The following is an 18,604-nucleotide window of genomic DNA, read 5'->3' as shown; positions in this document are numbered from 1 at the left end:
TCCCTCCACTCGATTCCTCGCCTCTGCCTCTTATCATCATCGTCATCGTTCCTGGCTGCTCGCTGTGTTGGAGACTAGCAGGAGAGGGAGGCTGCGAGCGAGTTCCATGGCCTCCAGCACCTGCCTCTCCCTTTCCTTGTTCGCCTCCCCGACGGCTCCCTCTGATCCCGGATCCCGCCGCTTCTCCTTCGCCGCCGCCTCCTCGTCTTCCTCCTCCAAGAGAAAAGGAACTCTCCAGGCCAAGGCTCTCCGGGAGGATTGGCGGCAGAAATCCAAGCCCATCCCTCCTGGCGCCGTCTACCCTGCCAAGGACCACTGCAGGTATGCATTAGATTGCTCGGCCTGCAGCTCAATCTTGTGCTGTGTGAAATGTGTGATGCGATGCGATGCTCATCTCTGTTTGTGTTTCTGCATTATTCCTCATCTCAGCCGCTGTGGCCTCTGCGACACATACTACGTTGCGCATGTCAAGACCGCCTGCGCCTTCCTGGGCGACGGCATGTCCCGCGTCGAGGTTGTCTCCCCCCTCCATCTTCACATCACCTACCTAGCTCTGCTAATCCTTTGATGAATCCGCCCGTCGCCTGCAACAAGTAGTAACGCTCTACACAATTGAATTGACGCAAATTTACAAATGCCAACATCATATACATATGTAGGATCTTGAGCCACTAGTCCATGGGAGAGGCAGGAAGGAAAGCATGGATGAAATGTACTTTGGAGTCCATGATCAACTCTTGTATGCCAGGAAGACCGAACCAATTCAAGGTACTATCTTACCTCTTGTGGATTCTCCTGCTCCTCCTCCTTTACCAGCATTACCTGTTCCCAACCTGCATCTCTGCAAGGAAGGAAAAAAGAAAACATATGCAGTGTACCACATGGTCTACCTCAAGAAACCAAAACCACACACGCACCTGTGTCGCATGTAATATATATCTACGCCTTACATGCAGGAGCTCAGTGGACAGGAATTGTGACAACAATCGCTGTTGAGATGCTGAAAGCAAATATGGTCGATGCTGTGGTTTGTGTACAAAGGCACCCAGACAAGAATCAGATGCCACATCCTTCTTTCTCTCTGCAACGCACAATCATGACCACGTGGGTTTAATTTAAACAATGGTTTTTGTTACCCTCTGCAGTGATCCTGACGACAGGCTTGCTCCAAGGCCTGTTTTGGCCAGGTATTGTGAAACCGATGGATTTCAGAAATTTTCTATATGGCTTGTGTATAAGCAAAGCACTCCTTAACGGCATATACATTTGAACCTCCACACTTTCTGCAACTATCTTGAGCTAAAACTGTTATTATCAGTTCATCCATGAATTATTCATGCTAATCATCATGTCCCTTGCTTGCTAGAATGGAAGCATTTAATTTCGGTAGCCATGCTCTTGTAGGACACCAGATGAAGTTATTGCAGCAAAAGGCGTGAAGCCAACATTATCGCCAAATCTCAATACGCTTGCCTTAGTAGAGGTAAACCATTCCTTTTGAAACTATACTTTTCTCCTTTTTTCCCTTTTCTTGAACAAGCTGGGCACCTTGCCTCCTTCCCCTTCTTAAACATACAGAAGTAACTAATAACGGGTCATGGTGGCAGAAACATTGGCCGTTCCGACATTAATTTTGGGTTACTTGGTCCAGATACTTGTTCCCATTTCCCAATTCTAGGGAGTTAGAAGTATTTAAATTTTATTTGATTTGGTTGTTTCGGCAAGGGTAATTCCATTAGCCTTTTCAACCTGGAACACCCATTTGACTACATATTCCAGTGGCTTCCCAAATCCATTCCAATCATTACTCTGGCCATAACCAGATGCATCCTACTGTGTCAGCATAATAGTGACCAGTTTAGATCAATCCAGAGAGTTTAGCGATTTCCTTTGGCAGGCAGCTGGTGTAAAGCGCCTTCTTTTCTGTGGTGTCGGTTGTCAAGTGCAAGGTGTTTTCCTTTAACTAGCCATTTTTCTATTTCTATTCGTGATGGTTTATCATATGTCGCGGTTTTTAAAGCTATTGTTTGGATTACAGCCTTGAGATCTGTAGAAAAGTACCTTGGTTTGGAAAAGCTTTATGTGCTTGGCACAAACTGTGGTAATTTCCAATGCTTCTCTCAAACCAGTCAATCTTTACATTTTTCTGTTATTATGTTGCATGAAAGATATATTGTAGCTCTGACATACTGTAATTTTTCTCAGTTGACAATGGTACACGTGAAGGACTCGATAAATTCTTGAAGGCGGCAAGCAGTGAGCCAGAAACTGTTCTTCATTATGAATTTATGCAGGACTACAAGGTCGGACATTGAATCAATTAGCTGCATAGATTTTTCCCCGTTTTGGGCATTTCATGCATGGCAAATGAATGGGATAGGATCATAGGAGTTGTCATGCTTTCGCTTAGAAACTTTTGATGCGTGATGACATTGTATGACCTAGAACTTTTACAGGTTCACTTAAAGCATCTAGATGGACATATTGAAGAGGTAAATATTTGTTTGCCTATTATGCTGACGCTTTCTTTGGGTTTTCCACAATGGAACAGAATGGAATCTTTTAATTTATATATGGCCTAATTTGAAGCAGGTTCCCTATTTTTGCCTGCCAGCAAACGACCTGGTTGACGTTATTGCACCATCATGCTACAGGTATTCTCTGTACAAATGGGTTGCTGTTTTTTCACCCACAAAACTTTAATTGCCCGCTCACAATTGAGCTAATGCTTTGCTTATACCATCGGCAGCTGCTTTGACTACACAAATGGCTTGGCGGTAAGGTTTCCACCATTTTGAATTTGAATAGGTCTCTTGTTGCTGTTGATTTGGATGGACACAGAAAAGGTTTCTTATCCTAGGCCCTAGCGGCCTAGCTGTAGTACTTTGTATCATTGTCTTGCTATATATCTTAACAGTCTGCTCTCTACTTGTCCTGGAGTGGAGAAGCAGCTCACAGCTAGAGCCTGAAGGGTGGTGTTTTGTGGAAAATCTGTGCAGGATTTAGTGGTGGGGTATATGGGCGTACCAAAATATGCTGGGGTTTCCATGACGCAGCATCCTCAGTACATTACAGTCAGGTACAGCGAGTGTTGTTGGCAGGGATGCATCATCAGTGAATTATATATATTGACCTGAGCGTGGCCTTCATCAGGAACGATCGTGGGAGGGAGATGCTGAGCCTGGTGGAGGGCCTTCTGGAGAGCACGCCTACAGTGAGCAGCGTATGCATCGCATCCGCAGCTACTGATCGAATTGATGCAACAGTGACTGTAGTGCAGGATTCTTAGGACATTAGTATTGACAAGAGTATGTGTTGCTTTCTTCAGGGCGCGAGGCAACCGTTTGTTATGGAGACAGTGAAAGCCGACGATGCAGCAAAATTAGGTATGAACGTGCATGCTAGCTCCCCTAATCGTTGATCTGAAATATTAGAACTAGTAATAATAAGAATTATTGAGGAATATGTTTGGTGGATTACATTACATTAGGAATGAATTAATGTGCAGGGAAAGGGCCTTCGAGACCAGCTCCTAGGTTTGTGGGCAACATTCTGGCCTTCTTGCTGAACCTGGTAAGGCTGTGTGCAGACTAGGACTAGCAGCAGCAGCAGCAGGGCCTGAATGAATGAGATGGTTTGGATGGTGTTTGTGCATGCAGGTTGGTCCCAAGGGCCTGGAGTTCGCACGCTACTCTCTGGACTACCACACGATCCGGAATTACCTGCATGTGAGGCGGGCATGGGGAAAACAGAGGGCTGAGCAGCACATCCCGGGATACGCCAAGAAGATCGTGGAGGCCTACGACCGGGACGGACGGATCCAGTCAATGCTCAACTCCAGCAGTCAATAATCAAGGGCCTGAATGAATAACTAGACCTGCATTGTGTTTGGATGATCATGATTGTAAGATTAGTTATTATTGCAGGGAGGACATATATGATTATTGTAACGTAACGTAACGTAACATGGTATAGTACTATATGATACATATAGTAGAATACATACAGACAGCCCACAGAGAGGAGAGCAAGGAAGAAAGGCTCAGCCGCACAGCACAACGGCCACCCTAGAGATAGCACCACGTATAAACCCACTGAGTTTTGTCATTCTACATTTGTGCCTATGAAAAATATTTAAACTGTTAAGAAAATCTATACCCGTGATGAATTTAAAAGTTTAACCACACCTGTGCTACTATGCTAGTTCTTCTCGTAAGCGACTGGTGCATAGGAATATATGATGACTAACAAGTTCATAGTTCACTAAAAAGGTACCAGAAGAAATAAAACTATAAATGACAAGTGACCGCTACATCACACAAAGTCATCAATTCACCACATACATACATGATTCAATAAAGTAGGAAGTAAAAGAGGGAAAACATTAAATTTACTACAAGTCAACAAAAAATAAAATGATCCATAGGTTTACAGTCCGCGCCCGCAAACCCGATGGGCAGCCTTGTGCGCCCATGACATGACAGGGGCTAAGAAAATTGATATTGATCCGCACCTGCATCCTGGTAGAGTTCTAGAACGCTACACATTGGCAGAATGTTGAGATGGCCGAGTTGGTCTAAGGCGCCAGATTAAGGTTCTGGTCCGAAAGGGCGTGGGTTCAAATCCCACTCTCAACACATCAATTTTATTCTTAAATCTTTTTGGCTTCTCTCCGCTCCCCTCCCTTGTTGGAAAGGCAGGCGAGTTGGAGTCGGCTCATGTCCATGTGCGCGCGAGTATCAACTCAACAGACAACAAGTTGCACTTTCAACCATCCATCCGCATCCTCCATGATTTTGCCAGCCTCACTTTCAACATATCCATGCCATGATCTGGTGCCGGTTGCACTTTCAACAAAATGTCATCTTCAGGATCTGAAAAAAACTTCCTTGTGTGCAAATTATTTAATTTTCTTTACTGATGATAACTTGTTGCATCAAGAATCTCAAGCCGTTCGCATTGATCTAGATTTGTTCGGCAATAATATTTCGAATACAAACATTGCACATCAGCAAGCACTGGTCCTTTACAATGCAGCCAATGCACTACACAAAAGTTTTGAGTTGATTAAATCTCTTAGAAATGTACTCAATATCTCAACTCATCCGGTTCAATAATACCCCGCAGATATATCAGATTCACTACAACTTCGACTACAGCTGCTGTGTTGTCTCTTCCTTTACTGTCAATGGGAACTGAACAAACGTGACGTAGCTTCAGTCCCAGCACCTAAGTGATGGATTCACAAACCAGATCGGAGCACAACAAAAAACTGCTAGCATGGAAAGTTTGACTGCTCTTGAACTTCACCGACTGTAGTAGAGACAAAGAAATTAGGTCTAATACAATGCATTTGGCATAGTAGCTAGCAATTCACAAGGGTACACAGCAATTCATACCAGGAAGTTCGACTGCAAAGTTAGCTTGAGCATCGGCAGCTGAGTTGTAATCCTGCGCAAGAAACAAGGCCGCATGAGTGACAGGGGTACCAGCATTCTAGCTAGGGACTGTTGGACCAACCTCCTTTCTTGAGAGAGGGACTGTCGGACCAACATTGAATCCAGTTAAAAAGGGATTCTAGCAACAAGTTATGCTTCACTGAAGAGCCTTCCAGATGGCTGATGAAAAGCATTACTTCTAAAAATTGCCGTATCTTGATTATTGTAAATAAAAGTGGAAAGGCCATATCAAACAGTGGAGATGTCAATCTATATGTTTATTAGATGTCAATTCTAAATGATGGCTACAAGTAAAACAGATAGAGGAAATTGCTGGAAGAAATATGTTACCACTTAACTGAGACAATCTGAAGCAATCATGAATTGGCCGTGCATCGATCTTGGCTTTTCACTACTTCAATTGCAAGAAAACGTAGAGGCATGCTAACGTGCACGAAATAGCTATTATGCAACTCTCACAGAGCTCCGCAGAAGAGGGAGGGTGGAGGATAAAGGTAATACCAGGTTACTCCACCTTTTTTTTTTCTGGAACTGGTATCTTTTGAGAATTGATTATATGTGATTGTCAACATTAAATTTTGCATGGCAAACTATATGGTAGGTTCCAGCACTAAAAAAAGAATAAATGAAGAATTTAATGTGGTGCAGTGCATGCAAATGGCAAACCATAACGCTGGCTTGTCTAAAAGAAAATTGAACAAGGTCAGAAGACAGAAAAAAGATGTGACACCTACCCTCAAAACATGCCTGATTTGAAATAACTGAAAAGTCCCCTTTAGCTCCTTAACTTTCTTGCACAAGCCAGCCATATTATCATTCCTAGCACGCCAGAGATCTTGGACCTGCTCCAGAAAGTCCAATGTGTTAGTTTTGTTAAGGAAAAGATGAACGTTACTACAGTATCCAGCTGCTCAAGGACTACTGAGAGATTTTATAAGATTTTATATGCATCGAGATGGCTTTAATTTAATCAGACCTGATTTGAACAAGGGCTGTTTCAACAGAAGAACATGTACTTTGGCGCGTTGAATAAAAAAAAAATCCATTTCGCAAAACAAGACTGAATAAAACTGTGTGGCCAAATCACATTTGAGGTAACAAACAAAGCCTGTAAAAGACCCATTTTGAGTTTTCCATTCATCCACAAATTTAATAATTTAGTGGGATTAGAGAGTCAGAACGAACTGCACACGCTAAATGTCTATTGATTGATAGTTCACAGTAGAACATACAAGCTGCGGAGTAGAAAGCTATCACCACTCACCTGGTTACAGACAAGCTTAGAATCTCCTTGAGCACGAATATACTTAAATCCTTTTTTGGCCGCATATTTCAGCCCCAGGATCAGCGCACGATATTCAGCGGCGTTGTTGGTTGCAATACCCAGACCCTCACGAAGTTGAGCAATCTTCAGTAAAGATCATAACATGTTAACCAGATAGGCATGGTGATTGAATGTTAATAGAACATAACAGCTTAGCTAACAGTTGTACTACATACCACCGAACCATCTAACCGCCTTATTATTGCTCCAGCACCTGCTTTCCCAGGATTTCCCTTAGAAGCACCATCAAATTCAAGAATACAAGAGAGCTGCATAAAAGGTCAAACCTGCTGATGAGAAAAGTTCATGTATCATCACAGCAAAGATAAGTTGCAAATATACATGCTAGTATGATACCGTAACTACAGAAACGAACCAAGGAACAATGTACGGAGTGCACACGGCATTATTCATACTCACATGACTCTCAGGTAATGGTTCCTGCTCATCAACTTTGGGATGCTTCTTTGATGGTCCAGTTTCCTTGAGAAAGTGATTATTGGTGCAAGTAAATGAGATAAATAGAGGTGAGTTTTAAATGGATCACTTATTCACACCTCTATTGTGGGAAAGAAAATGCTACTCACAATCTCGTGTGGCCTTTTCAAAGTTGAGGATGCAGCTGCATCAGGTTGCTGAAATCACAACAAATTGCACAATCATCACTCTAGGAGGATGGTAGCAAATGAGATGCAAGCCTAATTACATATTATCAAGCAAAACTGGTGGGCACTTATTGCATTGCAGAATTCTTCACAGAGCGTGGCTCTGCAGCAGCTGGCTGCTGGTTTGGTTGCGTTACCATGAAAGGGCAGGGAACTAGATCGTCGAACAATTCATCTCGTGCATCTGCTGCGTCAATGGCGTAGAGGGCGTTCCTTAACCCGCGCGCAGCGAGATATTCCTCGGTGTCTTTGCGCAGAGAGTAGCCTTTGAAGACAGTGACGGAAGGGTCGCAAACCTAGCAGCAGCAGCAGGGGCAGGGGCATGGTGAGCAAGCAAGCATTAGTAGCAAGGAAAAGGAACTGACGGAAGTCGAAGGTAGATACCGAATTGCTGACTTGAGCTTGGCATTCGCTGAGGGTCTTGTAGATGCCGATGACGTCCCCCTTGCGGACGACGTAGAACGGCTCGCCTGCGGCAGCGGAGTCCATTGGCGTCTTTGCGGCGGATCTCTTGGTGGAGCGCCGTGAGGAGGAGAAGAAGCGTGTGGGCGGCGGCGGGATGCAAGGCGGCGGCACAGGAGGCCTGAGAGCCAAGAAGAGGGGGTACTGCCTCCTCCACGCCGCTCTGGAAATCAGCAGTCCACGGAGGAAAGAAGAGCAGCTCCGAATCACCATTAGAGAGGCGGAGGAGAAGCACAGGACGGCGGCCGGGGCCGGGGCCGGAGCTGGGGCTGGGGCTGGGGCTTACCAACCGCCGCCGCGCGGGTGCCGGCGCAGGCGCTTCCTCCTCCAACGGCGACGCGGACGGGCGGCGATAGAGTTGGGCCAGACAGGCTGCTGCTGGATAGAAGAATGAACAAGTTTTGAGCCTTTTTTCTTTCTGTAAGAGAACGAAGAAGGCCCAAATCCAGCCCGCCCGAATGTAATGGGCCAAACATCTCCTGCCCGCGGTGGCAAACAATATATATATATATATTTATATATGAAGAAGAAGAAGAGAGATTAGGAGGAATAAGTCGCGGCGGCGGTGGTGATCTTCCTCCGAGCCGAGCGAGGTCTCTCGCGTCGCCCGCCCGCCCGCCTCGATTCCTCCTCCTGCTGCAGCTGCTGCTTGCCGTAGAGCAACCGGCGATCCTTGGTCGCCCAACAGATCGATCCAATCCACCAGTCAAATTTCAAGAGAGAAAGAGCTAGACAGGCGGCCGGGCCGCAGGCCATGGACGGCGCCGCCAACTGGCGCCCCACGCAGGGGGCCGACCCTGCTGCCGTCGCTGCCGCCGGTGGCGTCGACCCTAACGCCGCCGCCCCCGCCGGAGGCGACTGGCGCACCCAGCTCCAGCCCGAGGCGCGCAACAGGATCGTCAATAAGATGTACGTCCACTCCCCTCTTCCTTCGCTTTCCTTCCCCCTCACTGACGGGATGCAATTTCAATTCCTTTGCGTTCGATTCGATTCGTGCACACATGCCTACCTCCCTCTCTAGTGTTAGATGCGCGGCGCGGATGCTATCACGCTACTATGTTAGGGTAGGGTTTGGCGATCCATCTCTGCGCATGGGCCTACTGGTTCATCTGCCTATTTCTACATAATCACATCGTAGATTTGTGATCTCCCTCTCGTCATTCCGCGGCAAAGGGGTCTCGGATCCTTGCCATCCAGTCCATCATCCTATCTAGATTACGCATCTCTGCCTAATTTAATTATCAAATTCGAAGAGCAGAAACTACTTGTGTGCTTGCTATCCTGTGCTTGCTACAGGATACACAAAAATATAACTAGAAGGTCATGTCTGAACCAAAGACACACACAGGGAAAGTGCTAATTTAGGCCACGAGCAACACGGGGTCGTGGCAGGGCGCTTACAGGCGGTTGGACATTTGGGTGATTTTTGTTTCAACCAACAATACCTAACTCCTTTGCCATCTGAGCTAATTCATCGACAATTAGATAAGTCACAAAAAGATGTGCCAACAAAAATTTGCCGGACTCCAGTACTCTTGCTTTCTGGAGCTGCAACAGCTCTACCATTTTCTGATCATGCTATCCTATATCTCTGAATCCGTGCAAAATGTGACTTAACTTTGGCTGTTGCTTTCTCCTATCATGCAATCCTGTTGCATTGCATCCAAGCAAAATAAGACTGTTTCAGCTTTTCATTTAGAACAGGCACATTTTTTTTTTATCTCTGTCTATGCATTGGGTGCTCATGGGCTGGCTCTTAACCTTACGAAACTATTTCAGCGTCCACAGAATAGTTACTCCCATTAGAATGCCAGCCAGATATCCTAGGTAGACGGTTGATGATGTAGCGTTTATTGTCTCTCCTTAAGCATCTATATACCAGCCTTTGTGTTGTGTGCCCTTAGCTGCGTAACAAAGATATGGAAATATTTGCACTTACGTTTCTTTACATCTGGAGGACTTGGATTCTGCTGATGTGCTGGGAGAATTGATTGCCTGCACATGGTGTCAACTCATTCTTTCCCCTCGACCATGGGAGGAGACATTCGCACTCATTTCATTCTTTTTAGGTTGGCGAGTACACAACAATAACTCATGATTGTGATAAAAAATAATTAAAAAAACTATTTATTGTTTCATGGTGCTTGCCGCTTGAAGGGCGAACTTGGCGCAGTGTAGGTGTCTCTATATGCCTGCCACTTAAATTTGTCCGTTTTACCCTAGCTGCCTTTGTTCAACCATATGTCTGTGCATTAGCTGTTCACAAATTCCATGCCACTTTTGCCACTAGTCTGTGTACATATGTCAGGCTTCTGGCTTACTGTTTGTTTGGACTTATTAAATGGTAGTCGAACACATTTCTTAGTATATCTCAATATATCACATCTTTCATTATTTGTGTAGAATGGAGACTCTGAAGAAGCATCTGCCAGTATCAGTGCCTGAGGGGCTGAGTGAGCTTCAAAAAATTGCTGTGCGTTTTGAAGAGAAAATCTATACTGCAGCCACCAACCAGGTATTTTAACCTAAATCTACTACCTTCTGCATGCAGAGTTAGAACTTTTAGTTATGGGGTGGGATCAATGATATCTTTGAACAATCTGAAAACCTTTTAGGTCAATTTTTAGGTTCTTGTAGCATCTTTTTATCGTCCAAACATAGACGATGGAGCAATGCATATATACTATGTAATGATACTAGGCCTTCTGGTACCAAAATATTATGGGCCCATGCACCTTGTACTTATTAACTGTATTAATGCAAAGCTACATCTTAAGTACTTTCCTTTTGTATCACTCAGTCTGATTATCTGCGGAAGATTTCTCTGAAAATGCTGTCTATGGAGAGTCAGACAAAGACACAACAGAACCCTGGAAATGCTCAAGTGATTCCAAATCAAAACCCCCCAGGTCCAGGTACCATGCACATACAACAGACACCCTTTTTGTGCTGTTGATGTATTTGCTTCTTAGAAACTTGATCATGAGGAAGATATTTGTGCAGTAAAATTGTTTTTCTAAGAAAAAAGAGAGAAAGGAAAGAGATCCCAAGTTGAGTCTTGAAAAAGACTATAGTTTTAACAATACCATGGTTTTGCAAAATACTTTGGTTTCGGAAAGCTACTGGATGTTCTTCTTTTTTTTGTCTGTAATATGTTGCATTGAGTTCTTCTGTGTGCCAGAAAATGAAGCTCACCTTCTCAGTTTTTTATCTGTAATATGTTGCATTGAGTTCTTCTGTGTGCTTGTTGCAATTTTAAAGTAAGTGTTCCTTGTCTTAACGATGGTATATTTTCTAAAACAGCACCTGGCCTTCCTCCACAAGGCAGTAATCCAGCACAGTCATCAGCTATCCCATTGATGTCTCAACAGACACGGCAGCCAAATGCTTCTACATCTGTTCAGGGTTCTCTCCCTAGTCTTGGTCAGAGCTTGCCAGGTGTCAGCCAGACATCCACGCTGCAGAACATGTCTGGCATGCCGCAAAACACCATGAACAATGGTTTGGCACAGGGTACTCCACAAGATATGTATGCTGCACAAAGACAAATGGCAGGTAGGCAGCAGCAGCAGCAGCAACAACAACAACAACAAGCACAGAATCAGTTAATTTATCAGCAGCAGAAAATGTTGATGAACCAGAAATTGCAGCAGAACTCACTCATGCAACCACACATTCAGCAGCAGCAATCTTTATTGCAGTCAACACAGATGCAATCTTCACAGCAGGCCATGATGCAGATGTCATCTGGCCTTCAGCCTGGGCAGTCCACCATTTCACAAACGCAGCCCATGGCTATGCAGTCCGCTACTCAGAGCGGCATTCAACAGAATCCTTTGAACTCAGTACAACAATCTGTGCAGTCATTACTCCAGCAGCCTACACAATCTGTAATGAGGCAGCAGCAACATCCACAGTCCTCCATGCATCAGCAGACTTCTTTGCAGCAAACTCAGCCAACTCAACAGTCCAACATTCCTTTGCAACAACAGCAACCACAATTAATGGGCCCACAGTCAAATTTACAACAAAATCAGTTAATCAGTCAACAGAATGGTGCTGGGCTACCAGTTCAGTCAAATAATCTTTTGAATATGCAACAGACGCAGCAGATGTTGAACCAACAATCAATGCCCTTGCATCAGCCTCAACAATTGGCCCCCCAGGGAAATATGCCAAATCTGCATCAGCAGCAGCAGCAGCAAAATCAGCAGCAGCAGCTTCTTGGAACTGCACCAAATGTTTCAAGCATGCAACGAATGCATATGTCAAATAAGGCAATTCAGCAACCACAGCAGCAACACCATGCTCAGCAGGCATCGATGGGTTTGATGCAACCTCAGTCTCAGCAGAACCAGCTTCAGCAATCTCAACATCATATGATGTCACAGTTCCAGTCTCAGCCTAATCAACTGCAACAACAATTGGGAATGCAACAGAGACTTCAAACTTCAGCTGGCATGCTTTTACAACAGAATAACATTGATCAAAAGCAATATATTCAGGCTCCGAGGGGCCTTCAAGAAGTTTCATCCAGTAGTAAGTTCCTCATATACCGTCTTTGCAGTCTTTTACTATTTCTCTACCTTAACGGTTCCCTGAGTTCTTGTGTAAGACTTAACCTTTTTGGGCTTTTTTTTTCTTGAAGCTAAGCTTGTGTTTTGTTTACCATCATTTGTTGCTGTAGCCCTACAGATATGAACAAAACTTTTGTTGTCCACTTGCAGTTTTATCCATCTTAGGGATCTAAGATTTCTTTCTATTTAACTTTAGTATCTTATGGCAATATTTATTCTGCGAGAACAAGCTTTAAATTGCTAGGAATAAAAAAAATTTGGGGATGGCAACCACGTGTGCATAATTCAGGTGCACTTATATACTGTAAGTCCACAGCCTGTTATTTTGACTAGGTCGATCTTCAGTGTTTTTTCTTCACCAAATGTGGTCCTCATTTGTGTTTAGTGTTTCTGTAATTGTTACTCTGCAATATTTTTTTTTGTATTCTAATCTTTAATTCAACGTTGTGACTTCTTCTCCGGTAGTAGGCATGCAAATTTTCTCACTGTTTGCATCTGGTTCCATGTTGTTTTAGGTTGCTACTTGATTGCTTGTTCATTGGTGTCTTGATTGTTGTAACAACCTTGCTTTCTATGCAGCATCTGTGGATTCCACTGCTCAAACTGGTCATCCAGGTGCAGGTGATTTGCAAGAGGAGATATATCAAATGGTAAAGCATGTTTCAATCCATTAGCATTGTCAAGTTTTTACTTGCAGATTTCTAATGTTCATTGAAGAAGAGTGCCAAGAATAGGTAGATTTGTGTTGCAGACACATTCTTTGGCAAGCAGTTCCAGCGCCGCAAGAAGTCCCAGATGCCTACGAGTAGTAAAGAGATTTTATATCCAGAGTTCGTTTAGTTGATTGAGTTTGTTACAGACTCCAGCTGGCGAGTTAGAGATTTGCTTAAGTTTGCTAGGAAGTCTTTCTATATGTACTCGAGATTGAGATCAATGAAAGCAAGCAGAGTTTAAACCCTAAAGTCAGAGCTTCCTTGGAGGGCGAGTTGGTTCTATCTCCCTGCTGCCGAGTTTATTAGTCCAACAAACTAGCCATATCTATTTGTGATTCAACTGATTGAGATTGGCATATAAGATGTGATAACTGACATCGCTGAACGTAGAAATGTTAGGATTTTTGCTTCATGCCTGGTCCTAAATTCATATACTGCTTTTCTTTTGTTATCAATATTTCCTTGGTCATTAATTTCGACTTGCATATATTTAGAAAACGCATTATTCCTTCTATTGATGCCACAGTTTCTTTTTATTGTGCCAGCCATGCTTGTAACTTAATGGAATGCCTTGGCAATCACTTTATTGTTTGTTTGTTTATTTGTGCACAGATTAAGAACTTAAAAGACCAGTACTTTGCAGAACTCAATGATTTGTACAATAAAATATCTATGAAGATACAACATGTTGATAACCACATGCCAGCTCATCAAAAGTCATCAGACCAGTATGAAAAGATGAAGAACTTCAAAGCATTGTTGGAGCGCACATTGCACTTCCTGCAACTTAACAAGAGCAGCATTCAGACAGGTTTTAGGGAAAAAATCCCAATATACGAGAAGCAAATTGTCAATATCCTAAATTCTCAAAGAAGGAAGCCTGTGCAGGCACCAGGACAACAACAGTTTCAGCAATCTGTTGGGCAAGCTCCTAGCTCTAACATTTCACAGCAACAACAGGCTCCAGGTTTGCAGCAGCATGATAGTCATACTAATCAGATGCCTCAAGCAAGTTTGCCTAGCATGAGCACAGGAGTACAGTCCTCTGGTGCACCTGGCATGCAGCATGTACCTGCGCCTCAAGCAACAAACTTTGGTGTTCCAACAACACAGCAAAATGTCACAAATGCACTGCAGCCTGGCTCTAATTTGGAGAGTGCCCAAGGAAATAACTTTAATCATGTGCAGCATGGTTCAATGGGTGCTGCATTGCAACAGGGAAGCACTGGTCCCATGCAGGGTGCAATGAATGCACAGCAGCAGTCCAGTAGTAACTTGTTATCCAACAATGCGATGAGTACAATGCAACCTAATACCAATTCCATGCAACAAAACGCAAGCTCATTGCAGCAGCTAAAGCAGCAACAACAGGAGCATCAGATTATGCAAAGTCAGCAAATAAAGCGTCAGCAGCAGATGATGCAACACTTACAGCAACAAAAGCAAATGCATCAGTCGCAGCTACCAATGCAGCAACAATTACAGAAACAACAGCAGCAAGGGCAGATGCAGGTCCCACAGCTTCATTCTGGAAATGATATGAACGAGCTAAAGGTTAGGCAAGGAGCTGCAATGAAATCTGGAATATACCAACAGCTGGGTCAACGCAACTATTATCAGCAGATGAAACAGGGTGGTGCCTTTCCAATTTCTTCTCCACAAAACCTCCAAGCATCATCCCCACAAATTTCACACCATTCTCCTCAGGTTGATCAGCACAATCTGTTGCAGTCTCAACTCAAGACTGGAACACCACTGCATTCAGCTAACTCACCATTTGTTCCATCTCCATCCCCACCTGTTGCCCCATCTCCTATACCAGTGGATTCAGATAAACCACTCTCCAACTTATCATCACTTACTAGTACTGGGCAGGCTGGACATCAGCAAACTTCCCTTCCACCTCAAACACAATCAATAGCCGTTAACACACCAGGCATATCAGCATCACCCTTGCTAGCAGAATTCACAAGTGCCGATGGAAGTCAGGCTAACGTACCTACTCAAGTTCCAATCAAATCAAGCGCAGCAGAAAGGCCTCTTGACCGCTTGCTTAAAGCAGTCAGTATCTCGCCAGCTTCCTATTTACTTTCTTTTGACAATTGTTTGGTCAATACTTTTCTGAATGTGCTGTTGAATGTGTATGCCTATAAATCTCCGAAACATACTAGCACAGAAAATGAGGTTTAAAATTTTGGCTATAGAAGTTATGGATATGCCTTTTCCCAGCAACCAATCTGTACCATGGTAGCTCTTCAAAAGATGACAATTACTGCCTAGTCAAATTTTGTTGTACTTCTGGCTCTTAATACTTTTTGCATATCTGAAAGGTGAAAGTATACAGAGCATGAGGCTTTATAGTTAACACAGTTTCTTATTATACTTCGTAATCCAGATATTTCTCTGATAGCCTGTTCTCCTTGTATGGCAATAATAGACATAAGTCATTGACACCCTCTGTAAATTAGTTTTATTTGATGATATATCAGAGTCTATGTTAATATTTTCTTCATATGCTTCATGTTGAACTTTGTGTTGCAATGCAGTTGCGAACAACTCAGCGCCAATCCCTTACTGCTGCAGTTAGCGATATAGGTTCTGTCGTGAGTATGATTGACAGGATCGCTGGATCAGCACCTGGTAACGGTTCTAGAGCTGCTGTGGGTGAAGATCTTGTCGCTATGACAAAATGCCGCTTGCAAGCCAGGAACTTCATAACCCATGATGGGAGTGGTACATCAAAGAAAATGAAGCGGGACACTAGTGCTATGCCTCTTAATGTGTCATTGCCTGGAAGCGTCAATGATAGCTTGAAGCAATCATATAGTGTGGAGACTCCTGAGCTACAATCAACTGCAACCTCATGTGTCAAGTGGCAAAAGGCTGAGGTGTGGTTCTCCCAATATTTTTGTAGATAAGCTATGTAGAGCACAATGGTCATTCACTAATTTGCATATTTGTAACTAAAAGGGGAGATGTTGTTTATCTGGTATCCAAAGTGTTGCCTATCTAGTGTTGTGATCCCGTATCATGCGCATCGTTTTGCAGGTGAACCATGCTCTAATGGAGGAGATTCAGGAGATAAACCAACAGCTCATAGACACAGAGCTCCATGTCTCTGAGGATGATGCTGAGTCATTCGCTGCTACATCTGAGGGGGCTGAAGGGACAGTCATTCGATGCACGTTTACTGCTGTTGCTGTTAGCCCCAGCTTGAAATCCATGTTTGCTTCGGCACAGATGGTGAGGCAGCCTCATGTGATTTCTCCTTTTCTTTTTGTTGAATGGTCTGTGCTGGCATTGGTTGCCTCATTCTGTCGTATTTTGAAATTGCGTGGCAGAGCCCGATTCTGCCGTTGAGGTTGCTTGTTCCTGCTAGCTACCCCAAATGCTCCCCGGTGCTCCTAGACAAGTTTCCAGATGAACAGAGGTGCGTCGTGGTGTGGCATCATATATTATGGTGTATATGGAAGGTGGTGATTGATTTTGTGTATTGTGGCTGCAGCAGGAACTCGGACGACCTGTCTACAAAGGCCAAGTCAAAGTTCAGCATATTGCTCCGTGGTCTAGCAGAGCCCATGTCACTGCGAGAAATCGCAAGGACATGGGATGCCTGCGCCCGCAAAGTGATCTCCGAGTATGCCCAGCAGACCGGTGGAGGCAGTTTCAGCTCGAGCTACGGCTGCTGGGAAAGCTGCGTAGGCGCTTGATGACTCCGCAGACCTTGGGCGACCGAGTCCATTTTATTTGTCATGATTATCATCATACCATGAGTATTTATGTGTTGAGAAAGAAAAAAGGAGAAGGGTTGTCTGCCTGTTGTATACCTCCTTGATATCCTTGTGGTATTGTCAGTCCCAAACCTAAATATGATTGTGTACAGGACAGGACAGTATATGAAGCAAGCAGAGCGCGGTGCTTTTGCCTAGTCAGGCTGCAGTAGCAGCATCATGCGTATATATGCTTGCCTTGGCTCCTTACTCATTGTGATAGATGTGACTCATGGTTATCAGCAAACTAAACATGCATGTACTGTGATCCTAATTTAGGTCCTGTTGGGTTGGATGATTCTGATCTCAGGATCAATCAAAACATATTAAGTACAACATGGTGTGGTGCAGCTCATGCTACAGCTGAGAGCTATACGTGCAGATGGGAACTATATACATTCATGCATAATTTTCATCCTGTTGACGCAAAAACCCGGCGACCGGCATCTTGCGTGGACACAAACGAGGATTTGGGGCGCAAGCTCCAATTAGCTTAGCTTTACTTAGATGCTAGACGTGCCAGTTAATTTGACCTGTAATTAATAAGGGATATGGCAACGTTAAATACTATCGGCTGTTTCTGAACCAGAAGCTCAATATAGATTTAATAATAATGGACTATTATCTGTTTCTGAACCAGAAGCTCAATACAGATTAATAATAATGGACTATTATCAGCCAGAAACTCAATACAAATATAATAATAATAGGCTAAAAACAGCCGATTCCACTGTGAGAGGCAATACCGATTACTCCGTACTACTTCATGAACAATACTTAGATTCAAATCTAATCGGCTATATTCTATGCATTAAATTAAAATAATAAAGCGTAACTCCAACCAATAGGAAGCCTAAGATTAAGCTAGATAACTTGTGATAAAGCTAAATGATAGAAGATTAAACGAATCAACCTTGCAAAGTATAGCAAATATCGATAACCGGTGAGTAAATAGATCAAGAAGGAAGCGATGTGCCGTCAATCAAAGATCTAATTTGCTCGATAAACACAGAACTTACTAGCAAGCTGGAGATCAAAGCGATGCAGCCCTACTACCGGAAAAACTCGTCGAAAAGAAAAAGCTACGAAACTAGGGTTTGGTGAAGTCGCCGACGGTAAAGAAAAGGGTTTGTTGTATTGATTGTGTGATGATTCTTGATTACAAGCCCGTAGGCCAATATTTATAGTCTAAGCTAACAAACCCTAGTCGATCACGATATAATATGACTTGACTAAAAAGAAAACAGACTTTGTATAACTAATCAACTAGCACACAACCTAGACTCCACATGATAACTTGCTGATGCAAACCATCAGCGCCAATTTTGCTCCACTCGGCTCCGACACCACATCTGCTAGATTCCCTGCTTCCATGGGCTATTTTCCTCGCCTCAGCGTCGGCCAGACACGTGTCAAAAAATGATATCAACACATGCCCCCCAATTCTGGAATAAAATATTTTATCCCAAAATTCTCTCCAAACATGACTGTCTTTCTGGTTCTGCGCGTACGCATACAATGTTCAAACACTCCCTTGCGCTCCGGGCGGGCGGCGCTTCATTTTCCATTTTTACCTCTGAGTGCAGAAACTATAAATACTCGTCCGCCGTGACCCTTCTTCTTCTCAGCCAACT

The 18,604-nt window shown here is 43.8% G+C and overlaps 3 protein-coding genes and 1 non-coding gene across 8 annotated transcripts; 3 read left to right on the top strand and 1 right to left on the bottom strand.

Annotated features, from left to right (window-relative positions):
- Window positions 1-4,005, top strand: LOC112896687 (7-hydroxymethyl chlorophyll a reductase, chloroplastic). Its single transcript, XM_025964765.1, has 17 exons — window positions 1-321; window positions 430-514; window positions 660-768; window positions 957-1,041; window positions 1,146-1,187; window positions 1,405-1,483; window positions 1,898-1,949; window positions 2,039-2,101; window positions 2,206-2,303; window positions 2,457-2,492; window positions 2,593-2,654; window positions 2,750-2,777; window positions 3,000-3,079; window positions 3,154-3,223; window positions 3,329-3,386; window positions 3,509-3,573; window positions 3,660-4,005. Exons 1-17 carry the CDS (start codon window positions 107-109, stop codon window positions 3,849-3,851), a joined length of 1,419 nt encoding a protein of 472 aa, XP_025820550.1. The 5' UTR covers window positions 1-106; the 3' UTR covers window positions 3,852-4,005.
- Window positions 4,006-4,556: 551 nt separating this feature from the next.
- TRNAL-AAG lies at window positions 4,557-4,637 on the top strand. The gene has a single exon. It is a non-coding gene; the product is annotated as a tRNA-Leu (tRNA).
- A 287-nt stretch (window positions 4,638-4,924) lies between these two features.
- LOC112897311 lies at window positions 4,925-8,286 on the bottom strand. 3 transcript variants are annotated; one of them, XM_025965591.1, is made up of 11 exons: window positions 8,197-8,286; window positions 7,833-8,073; window positions 7,586-7,744; window positions 7,371-7,418; window positions 7,204-7,266; window positions 6,960-7,052; window positions 6,724-6,867; window positions 6,194-6,301; window positions 5,521-5,540; window positions 5,400-5,451; window positions 4,925-5,313 (listed from the first exon to the last, which is right to left on the bottom strand). In XM_025965591.1, exons 2-11 carry the CDS (start codon window positions 7,935-7,937, stop codon window positions 5,230-5,232), a joined length of 876 nt encoding a protein of 291 aa, XP_025821376.1. In that variant the 5' UTR covers window positions 7,938-8,073; window positions 8,197-8,286; the 3' UTR covers window positions 4,925-5,229. The 3 variants fall into 3 exon arrangements, with proteins under 3 accessions (XP_025821376.1, XP_025821374.1, XP_025821375.1); XM_025965589.1 differs by having other exon boundaries at window positions 7,833-8,283; XM_025965590.1 differs by lacking the exon at window positions 5,521-5,540 and having other exon boundaries at window positions 7,833-8,282.
- A 158-nt stretch (window positions 8,287-8,444) lies between these two features.
- On the top strand, window positions 8,445-17,228 carry LOC112897310 (mediator of RNA polymerase II transcription subunit 15a). Of its 3 annotated transcripts, none has more exons than XM_025965588.1 (10): window positions 8,445-8,819; window positions 10,314-10,425; window positions 10,711-10,819; window positions 11,214-12,449; window positions 13,067-13,137; window positions 13,813-15,261; window positions 15,747-16,088; window positions 16,249-16,443; window positions 16,542-16,630; window positions 16,706-17,228. In XM_025965588.1, the coding sequence occupies exons 1-10, from the start codon at window positions 8,665-8,667 to the stop codon at window positions 16,908-16,910; spliced, it is 3,963 nt and encodes a 1,320-aa protein (XP_025821373.1). In that variant the 5' UTR covers window positions 8,445-8,664; the 3' UTR covers window positions 16,911-17,228. The 3 variants fall into 3 exon arrangements, with proteins under 3 accessions (XP_025821373.1, XP_025821371.1, XP_025821372.1); XM_025965586.1 differs by having other exon boundaries at window positions 10,711-10,825; XM_025965587.1 differs by having other exon boundaries at window positions 8,665-8,819; window positions 10,711-10,825; window positions 16,709-17,228.
- Window positions 17,229-18,604: the final 1,376 nt, after the last annotated feature.

Source organism: Panicum hallii, chromosome 6 (genome assembly GCF_002211085.1).
Source record: "Panicum hallii strain FIL2 chromosome 6, PHallii_v3.1, whole genome shotgun sequence".
Taxonomy (NCBI): domain Eukaryota; kingdom Viridiplantae; phylum Streptophyta; class Magnoliopsida; order Poales; family Poaceae; genus Panicum; species Panicum hallii.
This window is presented reverse-complemented; position numbering and strand designations above follow the sequence as displayed.